The 19,478-nt window shown below is 36.7% G+C and overlaps 1 protein-coding gene across 1 annotated transcript; it reads right to left on the bottom strand.

Annotated features, from left to right (window-relative positions):
• Positions 1-2,934: 2,934 nt before the first annotated feature.
• LOC114657854 (cytochrome b5) lies at positions 2,935-18,669 on the bottom strand. Its single transcript, XM_051932063.1, has 5 exons — positions 18,164-18,669; positions 11,474-11,602; positions 4,360-4,386; positions 4,092-4,126; positions 2,935-3,747 (listed from the first exon to the last, which is right to left on the bottom strand). The coding sequence occupies exons 1-5, from the start codon at positions 18,308-18,310 to the stop codon at positions 3,660-3,662; spliced, it is 426 nt and encodes a 141-aa protein (XP_051788023.1). The 5' UTR covers positions 18,311-18,669; the 3' UTR covers positions 2,935-3,659.
• Positions 18,670-19,478: the final 809 nt, after the last annotated feature.

Consider the following 19,478-nt stretch of genomic DNA (forward strand, 5'->3'; position numbering starts at 1 on the left):
CTGTAATCAGTATGCGACTTAGTCCGTGCCAGAGAAACCATTACAATTCCACCACCTGCCTGCACTCTTGCCACAGAGCAAATTCCATGTGACCAGTCAGCTTTTTCCCCAATCTTCTGCTGTCCAGCTTTGGTGATTATGTACTCACTGTAGGCTCATCTTTCTGTTCTTTGGTCACAGGAATGTAACACCGCATGCTCTTCTGCAGCATATTTGTTTCAGAGATTGATACACTGTGTTCAAAGATGCCTTTTTGCATAATCACAGATGTTGAGTTTTGTAGTTAAGGATTAATGATGTTTTGTTAATCTGAACAGCAAGATTATTTATCCTCTTTCAGTAAAAACAAGTTTTTATCCACAGAACTACCACTCATTAGAAGTAAGATTATTGCACCTTTCTCAAGTTAACCCAAGAAATTGTAACACGACTATCCCTGGATGGCACCTATTTCATAAAGCTAGAACCATAACATTTGACACCAACAATCCAATAGCAGTCAATCTCACTTACATACCTTATCCATTCCCGTGTTTGGTCAAAAAAACACTGAAACTTCGTGGCCACATCTGCCTACTGTATGTACAGTATATGGGGTTGCAGATACCACACATGATTGGCTATGTAGATTAATGAGTAGGTTTCTTTCTTTTTTTATAAAAAGTGAATGTGTGATCTTGCTAAAGGCAGTGCTGGGCCTGAACTTGAATTCAGGAACTATGATTAAGCAACCCTAACTATTGTGCAATCTAAAAAAAGTAGATAGTGTTAAAATGATGGCATGAAAGTTTTAGGATGCAATATCATATAAAGAAAACATAATGGAGCAATTGATTTATCTCCTACTGCAAAGTCAGTTTACATGCTGGTATTTCAGTCCACTTTTGTTCTTGTCTTAACTGAGCACCACAGGTGCATATGTTTCACTTCCCTCCATATCCAAGTGCTTCAGCCATCTTTCATTTTTATAGTAAAATTTATTCAGTATTTAGTGCAAAGAAAGCCACACAAACTCTACTGTTTTCTTGATTTACACAGTAATGTGGTTTTTAGTCTTCATCACAAAGAAACACAAATTTCATTCCTTTCATTACACAATACATTGTTTTCACTTGAATTTATTGTGTTATATTTCAGAAGAAACAGCTGCATCTAGACCCAAAACATCCTACAGTCAAAACATAAAACAAAAAATCTGCTCATACCAGAGAACCCTGCTGTACCTAGAGTAAAAATTTTGTAATGTTACAAAGAGTTAGCACTTATTATGCCAGAATGAAACTGTTGTGGTATACAATGTATTCATTTCTAAATCACTTCATATACTTTAAGGCAATGCATATTTCTATTTCAGAATTATCCTCAAACATCAATTTCTTTCTAGCCCAAATACTAACTGGTCACCTTCCCTTTGATGAATACACTATAAAAACTAAAATGCGGATTCAAATTAAAATATTTTCAAAATAGAAAGCTAGGTATAAAACTTTTGGAATGCATGATACACAGAAAACATAAAAGCTCAGTACCACATGAAGTGTATGATTTAAAGACCAAAGCATTCATCACAGTCATTTTACTCTGAAAAAATAAATCAAACTTCTTAGGTGGATAAACAAAAAGAGAGAACAAATACAGAATCGCATGAGGAAAACATTTACATCTGAAATACAAATGGCAAAGATGTATCCTGTTAAAAATACAACACTTTTACTTAAAGTAACAGTAGTTACTGACAATTCAGCAGATGATAATATTCTGAATCTTAGTACTATATATATTCTCAAAGGAAGTTAACATCTTTCTTGTGAAATGTCAATGACCTAAAATGCTATTTATATAAAAAAAAAACTTAAGCCTTGATGACATTTTAGTAGTTTATAGTTCAAACTGAAATACTAGAATGATGCCATTGTTTCCACGAGATCTGGATTAGTATCAATGGCTTCCTTTAGTGAATTTTATTCAATTTACAGCATCAAAATTAATATTAGGGATCCACAGCATGACAAATAACCAACTCAGATGACTTAGTTTTATCCTGAGAAAACAGCAAGGCAAAAAAATGTAAATACACCCAACATGTAAATATTTGTCATAGCCAAAAAATCCATTGAACAAAGGCAAGTAGTGTTTCTTCCATAACCGTTAATTAGATAAAATGGAACTAATTTTACAAAATATGTCAATTCACATCTGACTTTTTCACAAAATTAGAATTTGAAAGCAGTATTTAATATTTTTAAAGATATGAAATACATAATACCCAAACTAAGAAGTACCTAATATATTACAATTTGAAATATTTCATATTTGAAAAAATACAGTACTATTTTTACTATTCAGGGCCTTGACAATGTACCTGAATTAACACACATCAGAAGACTTTAATAATTAGGCAAGTTAAAAGATTTCAAAAATGACTTCTTGGAGTCTCATAACATGACGTAATGTTTTTTTTCTCTCTCTAAGCCACTATATTGACAGAACGTAAAATTTTACTAGCTATACACATACATCAAAAAGGCAGATAAACACATGCAATAATTGTCTAACAAAGCACAATAAGTAGTACACATTGTGAAAATCAGGATTTCAAAACCTAATAATGTAACTTGCAGAATGTATCTTAATGTAAATGTTAAAATTTAAATGTTATATTGATCAACTGAGTTTTAATGAAGAGTTTATAATACAAATACCATTTTTTAAAAGACAAAATATACTCATGAACAGGAATTACAGTGCTTACTAGACATTAAAGGACAACATTACTTATACAAGTATGCCTATATTATTACATTTCAAGTAACTTAAAAGTAAAAATTCCATAATTGTTTTTGTTGCTAAACAATCAGAATAATTATTCGGTCTTTAGTAACAGGTGATGGCTGATCCCCTGTATGTCTCTTCTTGTTGAGGAAAGCCTAGATGTTCTTTTAATATGCCATCTTATATCTTTATTTTAAGGGGAACAATTAAAAGAAGTAAATGTGTACATAGACATTCAAGAGTATAACTATTATTTCATTTTATATGTAGTTGTGCCTCTTACAATAAAATATAAAGTGGTTTATGCAACAAAGGGCCAATTCAAAGCAAAAATATGACTGAACCTTTAAAATCCTGCCTATTGAAGACAAGATGCCATAAAATACCTCTTTATAAACAGTTACCTTATGAAAATCAGTAAATGAATGCAGATAATTAAAGATTGGTATTTGAACAACAAATGCAAGCAGCACACATAAGATGTAGAGTAAAAATAGCTTCAGTTTTTTCACACTTGTTTACACAGTACTGACAGTGATTACAATAAAATGTAGAAAGTGTGTCATTTCATACCTGAAACCAAATCCAAATGAAAAAGTTTTTTTTTTATTCTACCTGTAGGCTGTCTGCTTACCCAGCATTGGCTTTACCTCAAGAGCTGTCAATGTAAATGTTACTGTTATCCAGATAAGTACTTTTGAGAAAATTGTAGATTTGGTAAAACATGGATTTAAAAAAAACAAAAAACTTGTATTTTGCATTCCAATAATAACAAGTTGGCTTCTTTGCAGGCCTTGTTGGAAGAAGAGATGAAAGGTCTTTGATGATAGAGAGAGAGTGAGAAATGAATTTTCTAACTGGATGGAGAAATAAAGCCAAACCAGTATTCAGGATTTGCTGTCCAACATGTAGTAACGATACATCAAACCCAAAACAACTACTGCAATAACTGGAATCAGCCAATTTGTCCACAAACTGAGGAAAATACAAAAATAAATGATACAATAGTCAACCAATGATCACGAGTTACAAATATACTAAATGCTTAGCATAAATGATTTATATTGTAGTCAGATTTTTGATTTGAATTTGTTGGTTATATACTTCTATAGACCAATAGTGCAAAGTTTTAAATTTCTGCAAAACTGAAATACCTATGCTAAATTATATGCATCAAATTCCAAAATGTTGTTTAAAGACAACAACCACATTGTTACAATGACAAAAGAATCCCAAAAAATAGCAATTAGTTTCCATTTACTTATAGAAACAGTAAAACAGAACAGAAAAATACTGTATACCTTAGCACAAATATTTACCTGGATTGACTTGAAGTTGTTGTAATAAAAACATCCTGTAAAACAGAAGAAAACTGATCTTAATATAAAAAAATAAACTGCACACAAAATATTATCAACTGATGTAGTATTAAGATTTTCACATCACTATTCTTAAAAGAAACAGGCCACTAGAGAAACAAATATTTCTTGACATTGATGCTCGTCAAAATAGAAACTCAGCGATTTTGGACAAAAATTTGAATTATGCAGTAAGTCAATAACAAAATCCTTTTCAGTCACATTTTACCTTTGGGCCCACCTTTTTTCGATCATCCTACAAGAAAAAAAAAATAAAGCAGTGTTAATTCCAATAATGTAAACAATGTATATAGTGTAAATGACTAGTTCTTAACTCTTTTAGGGCTAATTTTTTTTTTGTTTCTTTTCTCCCAAGGCTGAATATTTTTCCAAAAACTAACATTTTTAAAAAAGAACACAAAGCAATTGTTTAACACATCAAATCAACAAAAAATATTTACTTTTGACAAATGTTACTGTCTTGCATGTTGTATGAGCCTGCATACTCTATGGTTTCACATACATATCACATACATTTTACACAGCAAAGTCTGATCTCGCTCAAAGCAGCCAATTTCAGTCATTGCCACATTGCACTCCTTACAATATGTGTTGCTTTGATGCCTATTTTTCAATTGTCTGTTGCTGCACTTTCTAACATATATTGTTAGTGTGTACTGTAGAGAGACAAGTCACCCATTTGCCATCATGCCATGCCACTGCCACCAAGTTTTCTGCCTGCATGAAAACCGTATTGTCACCTCTTTTCATCTTCTGAAACTTTATGAACTTTATGTATGGCATTATAGCCTGGCTCACCCCATGGGATTTGCTTCTGTTTATTGCAGAAGTGAATAAAACTTTGCAGCAGCACGTACCTAAGCCACCAGGGGACAAAACACGTTTGGACCAATGCTCCCTGAAGTTATATCACCAGTTCTGTCCCATCTCTATTTGTAATGCCACAGCGCGCTTCATCTCGTCTTTCGTTGTGGGTTTCCACTTTGAAAAACGAGAATGCGATGCAAACGCAGCCCGCGATTCAAAAAAAATCTCTGCCTACCTGTTTGTCTCGTCTGACAGTAGCTGAAAAGCAGCATCAGGAGAGAGCAGCCTGAAGTACAGCAGCTGGTGATCTGTCGTGTCCAACAGCAAGCCATGCCGTCTTGTAAACTCCGGTAGCCAGATCGGCTCTCAACGGATCAATGTCTGTGGATTTATCCCATGCGAACTTTGCCGTAGATGCATCGGCTGCGCGAAGGCACTCAACTGGCAGCAGATCCGCTGGCGCAGCATCGGCTGGTGTCTGATCAGCTGATGCCTGCTTCTAACTCTCTTGCTCGATCTCCTGATCACTGCCAATAAAGTCCGATTCTGAAAAATCAAGAGTCCGACTTCGCGATAATGCGCAAAACATCGCCTGCCGAGTGTTTTCTTTTCTGCACTTGCTTCGCTGCCTTTTCACATGTCGGTGCCATCTTGCCTTTGTTTACATTTTGCCACTCACGCAAGGTTTATTTGCCGAGTCAACGAGTCTAGCATTCCTCCAAGCACAGAGGGAATGCCTGTGACGTGACAGTGAGATTTGTCGCCAATAACAGCTGATTGTCGCCCCCTATCCCTGGATGTCGACTTTTGTCGACATTCGCCTTCAACCCCTCCTGTCGACAAAAGTCGACATCCGCCCTAAAAGAGTTAAATTAGGATATAAATTTACTCTTTTCCTCTACACACACACATATATATATATATATATATACATACACACACACACAATCATGGTTAAATATGCATAAACATGCAGCATGCTCATTTTTAAGACAGCCACAATTTATAAGCAGATAGTAGTTCAGTAATCCCAGGGAGGGAGGCAGCCAATCCTCTAAGACACCATTTAAAGGATACAATGGTCATAAATAGTATTCGCTTCATTGGAAATTTTTCACATTTCATTGTTATAAAACATCACAGTATATTTAACTTTTCTATTTTGACACCGATCAACAGAAAAAGACTTTTTAATGTCAAAGTGAAAGTAGTCCAAATTAACTACAAACATGATTCACTAAATAATTGATCATATAAGTATTCACCCCTTTTAATATGACACATCTAAATCATTACTGGTGAAACCAACTGGTTTTAGATGCTATGTAACTATTTAAATGGCGATCATCTGCCTGTAGGGGTTTCAATTGATTATATTAAAAAATGCCAAGTCTGGAATGTTCAACTTATGTTGAGTCAGTATCATGGCCTAACCTACGCAATGATGTACATTCCAAGCAACCCTGCGAAAAGGTGATTGAAAAGCACAAGTCAGAGGATGGAGACAAGAAAATATCCAAGGCACTGAATATCCCGTGCAGTCCAGTTAAATCATTCAATAAGAAATGGAAAGAATACAGTATATAGCTGTAAATCTGCCTAGAGCAGGCCTTCCATAAAAAAACAGTGATCATGCAGGAAAGGACAACCTACTGAGTGAGGCCACCAACAGATCTGTGAAAAATCAGAAGGAATTACAAGCTACAGTGATTTTAGAGACTATACATACAACAACTGTTGTCCAGGTGTTTTACCAGTCGCAGGTTTACTGGCGAGAAAAAAACACTGGTTTAAAAAAAAAAAAAAACCACACACACACACTACACAGCTACAGTTTGCCAGAAGGCACACTGGAGGATCTTAACTCAGCTGGAAAAATATTCTTTGGTCTGCTCAGACCAAAACTGCAGTTTTGGCCTCCAAACTAAATGCCATGTTTTACCAAACACTGCACATTATCAAAAACTTACTATTACCACCATGAAGGCATTAAACATGCTTTAAACATCATGCTGTGGAGAAGCTTCTGCAGCAGGCCCTGGAATACTTATGACGGTAAAGATTAATGGTATATCTACATAAATATACAGAGAGGTCCTAGAGGAAACTTGATGCAGTTTGCAAGAAACTTGCATCTTGGGAGAAGATTTGTTTTGTGGCAAGACAACAACCTCAAACATAAAGCCAAAACTACAAAATAATAATAAAATAAAAAATGTCCTTGAGTGTCCAAGTCAGAGTCCAATACACGTATTTATCAAGCATCTAAGAATTACACTAAAAGTCTGACTAGGATAAGAATGTGCTCTACCTTAGAGTATGATATGAGAACTAACTCACTCTCAACTACATTTAGGAGTTCACATTTGAGAATGGACATCGTCACAGTTTTACCAAATCCCACCACAAAATGGCACTCATAAAAGCATTTTGTAGTGTCCTTGAAAATTATGACTTTTCATAGTTTTCTGATACTAAACCTATGGTTTCACCACAACAATGATAATGTTTAAAATAGAAGGAGAAGAAAGAAGCAAAACGTAAAAGGTAGGATATTGTGCTACGCTGTATTTAATTGTTACCACTGTTCAACCTCAAAAATAATACTGCAACAAGCAGTGGGCAGTATCGAATCAGAGTAAAACCTGATAATGTGCACGGTTAACAATAAATTATCCACAGCCATATATACTTTCAGAAGAATCACATTCCTGCTGTTATGGTCATAGGAAACACTTCATAAAGAAACAGTTACTAAAAAACTTTCCACAGCTATTCTTCCACAGTTTCTGAAGTCACTTTCACTCTTCTAGTGTTCCTGATCATCGTCCAATCACATCATAGAGACAGGCAGACACGTTAATACATCTCGACTTCTGCAAGGTTCCATTTGTCCAATGTCCTAAAAGTCTTTGCCTGCATTCTTGAACTTTCCTGGGTTTGAAGTGTAACAGGAATGTTATAGGAGTTTCTGGAATCCAGAGCTCAGCGAACCTGTGACACCCAAACACCCCCACTTACCTTCAAGGTAATATGCAGGTTACTATATCACTGTTTGCATCTATGATCACCTGGATATTGATATTGTGATATCACTTGCAATTCCCATACATGTGCTCATCCACACTTGGAGCAATGATCTTCATGTGCATGGCAATTTTCATAAATGCAGCTTGCTTTAACATTAATATTCCCCCACGACTCCATGTAAGGTAATCTAAGTATTACCTCATATGTTGTAAAGACATTTAAAGTTTGGTGCAAAATTTTAAAAATAGTTGGTTGTGACATACCCAAATCATCATTAATGCAAAGCTGTACTTCACACATTATGTTAACAACACTTTCATTTTGTCAGACAGAGCATGGCTTCTCTGCGTAATATAATCATGTAATATACAAGATTTGTTACAAACATTATTCCATCTCTGTCAAACATATCTTTTTCATGTTCAATGCTGTCCAGCATTTCCAAAGCATTCAGCTTTTCCCAGGACCATTTTCTTACTCCAAGTCACTTGATGAAGTATATACAGGCACATATCTCAATTCAGTTGAGAATTTGCGGCTAGATTTGAAGAAAGGCTGTCCACATCCAACCAGACAGAGCCTGAGCAGTTTTGCAAAGACAACATGGGGAAAAACTGTCTTCACAGAGTCAAGGTTATAATTGCTGCCAAAGATGCTACTGCTAAATACTGACTTGAAGGGGGTGAATCCTTATGCAATCAATTATTTTGTGTTTTATTTTTGTAATTAATTTAGATTACATTGTTGTGATCTGTTTTCACTTTGACATTAAAGGGTATTTTTCTGTTGATCAATTTCAAGAGAGACAAATTAAATCTGTTATGATTCAATATTGTATGATAATAAAATTTTAAACTTCCAAAATGGTGAATTCTTTTTATAGGCACTGTTAGTTTGGTATTTCTCAAGTTATTTTTTTCACAATCATGGTCTATGTTAATTCACAATGGGAAATTTTGCTCTAAAGTGATGTAATAAAAAAACAAAATTGTGTTTGCAGTAACAGGTAAAAGAGCACCAAATGTAAAACAACAGCCTTAATACTTACAAAATGCATGCATTTGGAAGCAGCCACAATTTACAACTTCAGAAAACATGCCTTCTACTTTCTAAAAGGTATGATTATGACAACTGAGATATGTAAGAAAATATATTTTCTGTATCAAGCTGCTTACTGTATTGACTTTCTACCAAAATACATTGACAACGCAAATACGCAGGATGTAAGAAATAAATGAAAAAACATTTTTACACTTTCCAATCGATCCCCTTATGGTAATCATAATAATTTGTGGTTACTTCAGCAGTTGTCTGAAGCCTTCCTGTAACTTCAAGCTACATATTTTGTTCCTTTTGTCTTTTAAATTCTGCCTCTTTTTTTTTTTTTTTTAACAGTATATTACACAATCTCAGGAGTTTATTCTTATTTGTACAGGTAGATTGAAGGAGGTAGTATGATTGGGAAACAGCCCCAAATGTGACAGAAGCAGACAGGGGTCTCATACTGGAATATAGGAGAAGATGAATGGACTACAAAGAAAAAAAGTACCAAAGTCATATAAATTGGAACATTTAAACATCCTAGCACTAATAAGGGATGTGCCAAAATGCACAACAGCAGAGAGGATGTCAGGGATAGGGAAAAAGGTCATAATGTCAGTGAGAAGTCTAAGGTACTGATGGTCAAAAGCCCAATAAGCAGAAGTCAAAACAGAATAGGCAAGAAAGGACCTTGCATCATTTAGATTTGCTTTCCCATAAATACACTACAAAAGACATTTCTTTTCTGGTAAAAGCAGGTTATTTATTATGTATGTACACCTACAACATACTAATATTGAATGTAGCGGTTGGTTGGTTAATGGCTTCCAGCATAGCAAGCATGATGGAGTGAAGGCTGGTTGACAAATTCCTGACTTGTTGGCCAGTTCTAGAAGAAGTGACAATAAGTTGCCAAAATAAACTGACAAAAAACAAAAGTATTTCAGTGCAAATAATGTAGGTAGCACTGGCCATCTTAAAATGGAACTAAAATAGTCTAGAAGTATAATACTGTAGTATAATCACTTTTGAGGTTTAACATGTTTGTTACATCAACACACATTATAAGAGACATTGACTAGACTACCATATGCATGCAGCATCGTAACAGAATGAAAAATGTGACGGCTCAAGCTGAAATAATGGGTGGGGTGTAAGCAGCCAGGTCAAACCAAAGCCAGACCCTAGATATATGAGCACAGACATACCAGACTCATCTGGAGAGGGTTGAGAGAGAAGAAAGGGTGTGGTGAATGGAAAGTTACAAGCATTGTAGCATGGTTGGGTAAATGTTGTGAGTGAGTGAGAGCAGTCAGAGAAAAGTGGTTTGGTTTTAGTTTGTTCTGTATAATGCCACTTCCAACAAGAGTAATAGCAGCCAACACAGATTAGTGAAGGCATTCCCCATGGCCAGACAAATGTTAAACTGTAGATAGTTCAGTTCGCTACTTCCTCTAGACCAGTTCTGTCCCTCACCATTATTGCCACTCTGGTTTTGAACCTCTCACCCTAAGAAGCTTTTTTTATTTATTTATTTATTTTTTTTTAAATGTATTCACGTCTTCCTTCCCTTTACCCATGAAGTTACAAAAATAATAATGGCTTGGTGATATGAATGATACACACGAGTCATCATTTAGCTGATTTGGGTGCATTTGCATACTTGATCAATGGTGTCCTCATGGTATTTCAATATGTAAATGCAAAAACTGCATTCTAAAATTCAAAAATATCCAAAATCCAAAACACTTCTGGTCCCTGGCATTTCGAATATGGGATACTCGACCTGTACTCAACCTTGGAATACATGACAATATACATGAACCTGAACAAAAATCTAGCCCTAACCACCAGAAACACTCAAATTAACAACTGCAGCTTTTGCAATCTGCAGGAAATCATTCCTCCAAGAATGAAAGGTTGCTGTAGAGGGAGACAGCCAATAATATGAATAGCACTACAAGACTTCCTTTAATTGCAGAATCTCACAAAAATGAGCCTGTTCGTTCTGGTTTTGTGTTTTTTTGAACTCCATATTTAAAATGCAAACACAGGCATAGTATTTTTTAAAATATACAAAAAATTCTTCACCTTAAAACACAATTTCCATTAATGGCATATGTGCATAGATTATGTTTGTGAAAAATAGCTTTTAATTAATAACATACCAAACTCATCCTTTAACAGGTCATTGCAAATATTAATAAGTTAAAAAGGTCAAAACTACCAACTTGTTTCAATTTACCGGGAATATAACAGTAATAGACAAAGTTTTGGTGAGGTTTTCAAAGAGGGAAAATATGCAATAGTCAAAAAAGTGTGTTTTCTGCAATCACTATTTTTAAAATGTTTCTGACTTTTTAAAATTTTATAAACTTTAAAAATTTTTATATCTAGAAAATGAGCAAGGATATAAGCTTTAAATATAAAACTTTAAACTTTACCGGATGCAACTCCCCAATGTAGTGTTGTTTCAACATCTCTCTGGCATCACTAGAATGGCCAACATCTTCAAAACTCTCTGTAGCATCACCACCAGCCTGTTCCAACAATACCTCTTCTCCTCCTGGGTGCTTGAAGAAAAAAAGATATACAAAAATAAAGGTTAGCCAACATTTCCATTGCTCTCAAGTGATATTAAGCGCTAGTCATTTTTGTTCTATTAATGAGTGATTACCGTAGATACTCGCGTATAAGTCGAAAAATTTATGCCTTAAAATTTATTCAAAAAAACAGGATCGACTTATCCGCGAGGCAACACAATTGTCCATAGAATTTGGGTAATGACATTGTACACTCAACGCTTCACGGTGTTAAGTCACCGGTTATCTGCCGTTTCCCATGGTCTTTGAAATAGTTATAAGCCAGCAATACTATTGCTAATTAGCTAGTTTTTTTCTAATTTCATATAAATAATTCTTTAAACTGTGAAATACTTGAATTTGAGCATTAGCTTTTGCAGGTTTTGGATAACAAACATACCATTAGCTGCCACGTGCAACCAGATTTGGAATCAAAAGAACCAAGGCAACGCATGCTATCAATGCGATGCAAGCGCAGCCCGTGATTCAAAAAATTTCTCTGCCTACCTGTTTGTCTCGTCTGACAGTAGCTGAAAAGTAGCATCGGGAGAGAGCTGCCTGAAGTAATCCAGCAGCGGGTGATCTGTCGTGTCCAACAGCAAGCCATGCTGTCTTGTGAAGTCCGGTAGCCAGTTCGGCTCCCACGGATCAATGTCTGGGTATTCCTCCCACGCGAACCTTGCTGTAGCTGCATCGGCTGCACGAATGCGTTCAGCTGGCAGCCGATCAGCTGGTGTGGCATCGGCTGGTGTCCGATCAGCTGATGCCAGCTTCTCACTCTCTTGCTCGATTCCTGATCACTGTCAATAAAATCTGATTCTGAAAAATCAGAGTCCGACTCAGCGATAATGTGCAAAACATCGTCTGCCAAGTGTTTTCTTTTCTGCACTCACTTCGCTCCCTTGTGACATATCGACGCCATCTTGCCTTTGTTTACATTTCGCAACTCATGCACACGCAAGGATTAGATGCCGAGTCAACGAGTCTAGCATTTCTCCAAGCACAGAGGGAATGCCTGTGACGTGACAGTGAGTTTTATCGCCATTAACAGCTGATTGTCGCCCTCTATCTCTGATAGCTGTCAAGTTTTACCCTCGACTTATACGCGGGTCATAACAAATTTCGTAATTTTTGGCTTAAACAATACACTCGACTTATCTGCGAGATCGACTAATACGCGAATATCTACGGTAATAGGCAAATAAATAACTGCTTGCAGTTTAATCATTATTATGACATACAAATCTCTGAATCACCCTCTCCAATAATGTGATGGGAGATGACACTCTTTTCAAATGGCAAAATAAGGCCTTATCCCCAATAAAGGTCCTAACGCCAACTGTAAAGTTTATGCACCATTTGAAATGATCTGGATTTCTGAATTAATTCCTCTTAAAAATGTGGAAATGATATTCAGCCTCGCCACAAAATAGGCAATCTGCTTCAACTAATAACTCAAACAATTCTACGTCTTCTTGTCAATACTAAACACACTGCTTAAACTTTTACCGTCCAGGCTGGAAATAGTATGTGAACTCTTTAAGCACCAGCAACCTCTAACAAATGCTGATCAGACTTGCATGACAGTTAGGAGTGGTCTAAAATTCATCCTCCTTATAAAACCGTATCAGTTCATTTAGATTTCTGGGATTCCTTACATTAGCATCTCTCTCTTCAGCCCATGCCACAGCTATTAAATTTGTCTTTATTCTGGATACTGAACAAAACACAAATTAGTCCAATTAACCCATTCTCTTGTTGACTTACTCATGTATTTTGGTCACTGTCTTGTAGCATTACCCAACTTCTATTAAAATCAAGTCATCCAACACTACTCAGACACTCTTCTGTATCACTGTATGATAGCAAGCTGTCCAGCCCCTGAGACAGCTAGGCAGCCTCAACCCATGATGCAGCCTCTGCCATGCTTCAGGGGCCTCATGTATAACGCCGTGCGTAGAACTCACACTATAACATGGCGTAAGCACAAAAGCGGGAATGTGCGTACGCACAGAAAAATCCAGAAGCAGGAATCTGTGCGTACGCAAACTTTCACGTTCTTCCACTACATAAATCCCGATAAGCGTGAAAAGTAACGTACGTGCATGCGCATTCTGTCCCGCCCCAACTCCTCCCAGAATTACACCTCTTTGAATATGCAAATCAATCTAAATAGCCGTCTGTGAAAATACAATGGGAAAAGCACGGGGGGAAATATAAGAATTTCAGCGAATACCAAGTGGAGGTAAAGGAAAAATGTACTATTTGTTGGTTTAAACAGTGGTATAATCAACAAAAGGAAGTTGATCGAGTGACAAAGTGTCGGAGAAACTCGAAGGCTCAAGTTCACAAAGTCGCACAGTGCCCAAAATAAAAAAGAAATCACATATCAAAGTCGCCGTGAAAAGGCGAGTTGTAGCCCACCGTCTGAGTGTCATATGAAAGCTTATTAGGGTACAGACAAAAAAAAATAGGCACACAGTGGGGAAAAAAGCATGGAATGTCAACTTTAATCTCGAAATTTCCACTTTAATCACGTAGTTTATTTTGCCATTAAAGTAGAACATCATAAACTTCATCTTAAAATCGTTTAATTTACTAGTTTCTCAAATTCCATTGTAACTAAAGTGGCACATTAAATGCTTTGTTCTGTATTTGATCTTCTATGTGCTCTACAGGTGTGAATCACTACCTGCTTCTTAAACGGGCTTTCTCTTTATCGACAGGACACATAATCCATTACATTTGTTATATTACAGCTCCCTGAATAATTAAAATACTGAGATGTATACGTGATATCTTTTTCATGATGATAGGAATGAAAGCATGTTATTAAACATGGGAACACGGTGGCGCAGTGCTTGTTCATGTCTCACGCAAGAGGCTTGTGGCGCCATGCGCGACCTTTGATGAAATAATTTATTACAGAAGTACTGTCTCTTTCAAACGTACTAACCTCCAATTCCTGTCCTTACTTTTCTTTCTCCAAAAACCCAATCGCCACACAATCAGCTATATAGACGTGAAGCCATCTGTAAGCTTAAAACGCCGTTTCTTCAAAACTTTTAAGGAACACTGAAATATCTTCGTAGTATATGTTTAATTATTATATCCGTCTATCCTTCCAGTGTCGCGTCAGCACCAGCAATAACACAGCGCAAGGCAGGAGCTATCCGTGAACTAGCTAGCGCTGCGGCACCGTGTCCTCACATGTTTAATTATTAACAATAAAGATTATTTAAATGAAGTTAACTGCGGTGGGTTGGTACCCTGCCCAGGATTGGTTCCCTGCCTTGTGCCCTGTGTTGGCTGGGATTGGCTCCGGCAGACCCCCGTGACCCTGTGTTCGGATTCAGCGGGTTGGAAAATGGATGGATGGATAAATGAAGATAAAGTTTTATCTGTATAATATAATCAACATTTTGTTGCATTTCATCTTAAAAATGATATCGTCATCATATGTAAACATGCGCTTCATAAAGTGGCGCAGGTTGTGCAATATTATAACTGTAGTGCAAGTTTACAGTGAGGTTATTGTACTTATAAGTACAAACAGTTCTACAAGGAGCACTTGATGGACTGATTGAGTGCGTTTATAGTTCTTGGGATGAAACTTTTTCTAAATCGCGAAGTCCGTACAGGGAAGTCTCTGAAGCGTTTTGCCTTGGCTCAGGCAGCGTCTGCTTCATGCTGTGTACCGATAATTCTCTTTCCGATCAGCTGCTGCTGTGATTCCCCACTCAGATACAGTGATATAAATACTCCGAGTGGTGCAGTGAGAGTAATATGGAAAAAGATGATCTGCTGTGGCAACCCTTAACGGGAGCAGCTGAAAGAAGAAGAAGATGCAGTGAGAGTTACAACGCTAAAGCAGTTATGGTATTTGGAATACTATGGCTATTCCCTGGACCATTATATTGCTACAGGTTAATTACAATCAGATGCATTACACTAATAAACAATATGCAGTTAGTTTCAGTGTATTTATAAAGCCGCGTCAGGAATGTGGAGCTAAGAAAGAAAGGGTGATCACACAGGAACAGTAGTACTGCTTTGACGCTGGGTGCCGCCAGTCTGCAAAACCGAGCGGAGAAATTGCGTACGCCAAGGTATGAGTTACCGTGGAAATGTGCGTGGCTTTAGGCCAAGTTTAGGTTTTATACATCACGATTTGAGCGTGGAAACGTTCGTACGCAACATTTCTGTGCGTACGCACCGTTTATACATGAGGCCCCAGGTCTGGGATGAGATTTCAGTGGTAGTAAGCAATATATTTTCTCCAAACACAGTACCGAGCATTTCTGCCAAAAAGTATGCATGTGTTAAATACAAGAAGCATGTAGCAGATACAATGTGGAACATTCCCGTAATCATTAATAAAGCTGAAACAGTGGTATCCTTAAATAAACTCCATTTTTACCCCTTTTTTTCTTGTAATGGACACATGAACAGGGCCTTTGGTAAATTCAAGAGATTTCTGCAGACTCTTTTCTTTTATCTTAGGGTTTTTTTTTATCCCTTCCACCACTGCTGCATTCTTGACAAGATCTTTCCAGGACATCCACTCTAAGAGTGAGTAACAATAGGGAGTTTCACATTAACCGATTCCACCCCGTACTAAATCAAGACGCCACATAAGCCTACATTCTAAGTTGGACTATCCCTTGTTTTACTCTCCAGTTTTCTTGAAAATATGAACATATTTTTAAGAGATGCTAGAACAAACACTCAACAGACCAAGCCAGCTTTATTTATGTACTCTAGATATAACCATTCTTCCCAACTTTTCCCAAGCATTATTTCAAAGGTCCTTTGTAAATTTAAAGTGGAAAAAACTGTGTTTAGACTAACTGCAACCAATTTGTTATGGAATTTGACTCAGCCATGGGACTCCAATTACTGTACTTAAAACACAACAGAGAAAATTTTCTCAAGCAGGTAACAAGTTAGTGATGGTGGTTTAAGAGTAAGAAATTAAACCTGCAAATTGCATTAAATAATTCAGTATGAACTCACTTACGATAAACAGAGACCATGACAAAAGTAGTGAGAGAAATGCTTGATTAAATTTCAGGTTTAATTTTATGGGCAGTAATCAAAAGAAGACTCTCTGCTTGTAAGGCAAGAATGCTAATCATCGCACTATCATCAGAACCTCTTTGTCTCATAGACCACAACATAAAATTACATGTCACTTGTTTTCTGTGCTCCCATTGTCCTCGGGGGTGATGGGAAAGCCCAAAACTCAGTATCAAAAATCTGACAGATGGCAAGAAAAACTTGCGTAACAAATTTCAAATCAGAAGTTTGAAAAACAAACACTGTACATACTAAACAAAAAACAAAATAGATATTGTTGCTTTATAGATAGAAATATTCGGCCTCACTTAACATAGTAAGTGTTGTGACCAAATACCACAATTGTGCAAAAAAGGTTTAAAGCTGAAGTCATATCACTTAAGGCACAGACTACTCAACTCATTCCATAAGCATTTTTTCACTGCAACCAAGATCTTAGAAGCTTTTCATCATGGCCCACATGAGCATTTTCAGTGTTTTTTTTTTTATTTCATTTTTGCACTTCTATAGTTTTATTTTTGTACGTTTCTTGCCCTTGTAGTTTTAAAATATGGCCTAAAGAAAACATTAAACTTTAACCACTAGCCAGGCGTTTCACTGAAGAGCTAGAACAAATGCTATTAAGTCTACCTATCAAAATTATCATTTGAGTGGAAGGCAAGAAAATGTATAATAAAAATAGATCACCAGTGTAATCCAGTAACACACAAAATACACCTGTAAAGTTCATATTTATATACAGCCAGGTTATGTGTGAAGCAAAGGTTGGGCAGAGTAACCTTGGTCTTCTAGGCGACAGGTTCAAATTCCACCTGTAAGTCACAACATAACCCTGGGCATATCTTCACTTCAACTGCCTTGAAAGCGTTATTCAACTTGACAAAAATGCATTATTACACGATACTCCCTCCCTAAAAATATATACATTATTTTACACTGTTTCAAGATTACCACAGTTTATCTTTTTTAATCGATCAAGAGTCGCTCATTGAAAGGGCTTTAAAACGGATTGGCAGGTATCCCCACACCCTCACTGTCGCTCGTTTTCGTCACTACGATTGCTCTTATTTCTAATTATTCAGCTTGTGAGTCTTTCTATAAACACATGGTATTATGTCCAAACTGCAATAACTAAGGAAAGACTCCAAGCAAGGGATTTGTCATCATTTAAGCGACTAACTCGATTCCACTTGTGACTTTTCCAAGAGGTGCCTCTTGCCATAAACGAACGACCGGTTCATTTTTTTAAGGGTTCAACGCACTTTTTTTCCCCAGGAGCAGCGCCATCTTTACCGTTGTCACCTAGTCAACTGTGGACTTAACTCGACAACGCTCAAACATTGTACCACTCCACGTGCACGTTACGTGATCGGGAAGTGCTGTTTTATGAACAAGAAATGGGTTTACCGCAGCGCCGTAATCTTTTCAAAGTCATCGAAATGCAAAAGTGACCTATGGTTACAAGGCACTTACCTCATCCAGAAAGTGGGTGACATCGTAGACTTTATCATGGATAATCACCCAGGTATTCTTGCTCACATTGTGCTTTTTTACCTCTTCTAAAGTAAACACGGCCTTGTCCTGAGAACTGGAATCTGTAGGCGTCCTCTCTACCACCATTTTCCCCCTACAAAAGCAGCAAACAATGCCTGTAACAGTGTAACCAGCACACTGGGTTCAAAGAAGAAAAAAGACAACACCTATTTTCCCCACAAAGCTAAAAAAACACTTTGGGGAAGACGGGAAAGTAAAGGAGGTTTCAACGAAAGGAAGCGGCGTGGGCGGGTAAAGGCCTGTTCCAGAATCGTGATTGGTTAAATTACAGTCACTCCGCACGAATCATGTGGCTCGAAAAAAGAACACGGTTAAAAAAAAAAGTTATGAATGTATGCGTTATATACACACAATAGTAAGAAAACCACAAAGTGATTAATCACAAAAACATATAATGAAAAGACACTGGATTGACAAGAAAAAAAATCAACTGTTAGTGATTACGATTTTACGTTAAAATACTGACTCCGTTCAACGACTCGAGTTTAATTAAATAACTTAAAAAGTCGCTTGAAATAAAACTCGAAACACTCAAATCTTTCTACAACCGCCTCCCCATTCAAAACGTGAAAATATGCAAGAAATAGACGACTTTGCTTATATTAATAATACAATATCGCAGACTATCAAATTTCCTTTCTCGTCTGTCAATGTCCGTAATTCGCCTTTACAGGAAGTTTTCGTTCCTCAACGGCTGCCGTACCAAAGTTTGAAGTGACTCATCGTTTTTTGGTTTTGAGTGATTTGTGAGGACAACATTGAGCAATTAATGGTGGCGCAATAAAATCATCTCCGATGTCAGCCCTGCAAATGGAGACAGGACACTTACTCTTGCATTTAAGCAGACCTCATCTTTTTATGTCTTATTGGTTATGTGTACAGGGTCATAAAACAAACGATCCTGTTAAAAAGGTAATGGACGACAGGTAAATGTGTTGAATCCGACAGTGGCAATGTCTGCAATTTCCCGAAGGTAGTTACTGTAATCTGAAAGGGCATTAAGACAAATGGTGATTATTTGCCTATTGAACGTGAATCAGTATTTTAATAAGAAATTATTCTGGGTTATTGAAGACAATTACAAAATGTTCAAAACATCCTATAAATAGAAATCCTGAAGTGGTTGTATATATTCCAGAGTTTAGTACCCAAGAACAACAACATTAATTTCTATAGCACATTTTCATACAAATGATGGATTTCATAGTGCTTTACAAGATGTCAAAGAAGTAAT

This window comes from Erpetoichthys calabaricus, chromosome 9 (assembly GCF_900747795.2).
Source record: "Erpetoichthys calabaricus chromosome 9, fErpCal1.3, whole genome shotgun sequence".
Classification (NCBI taxonomy): Eukaryota; Metazoa; Chordata; class Cladistia; order Polypteriformes; family Polypteridae; genus Erpetoichthys; species Erpetoichthys calabaricus.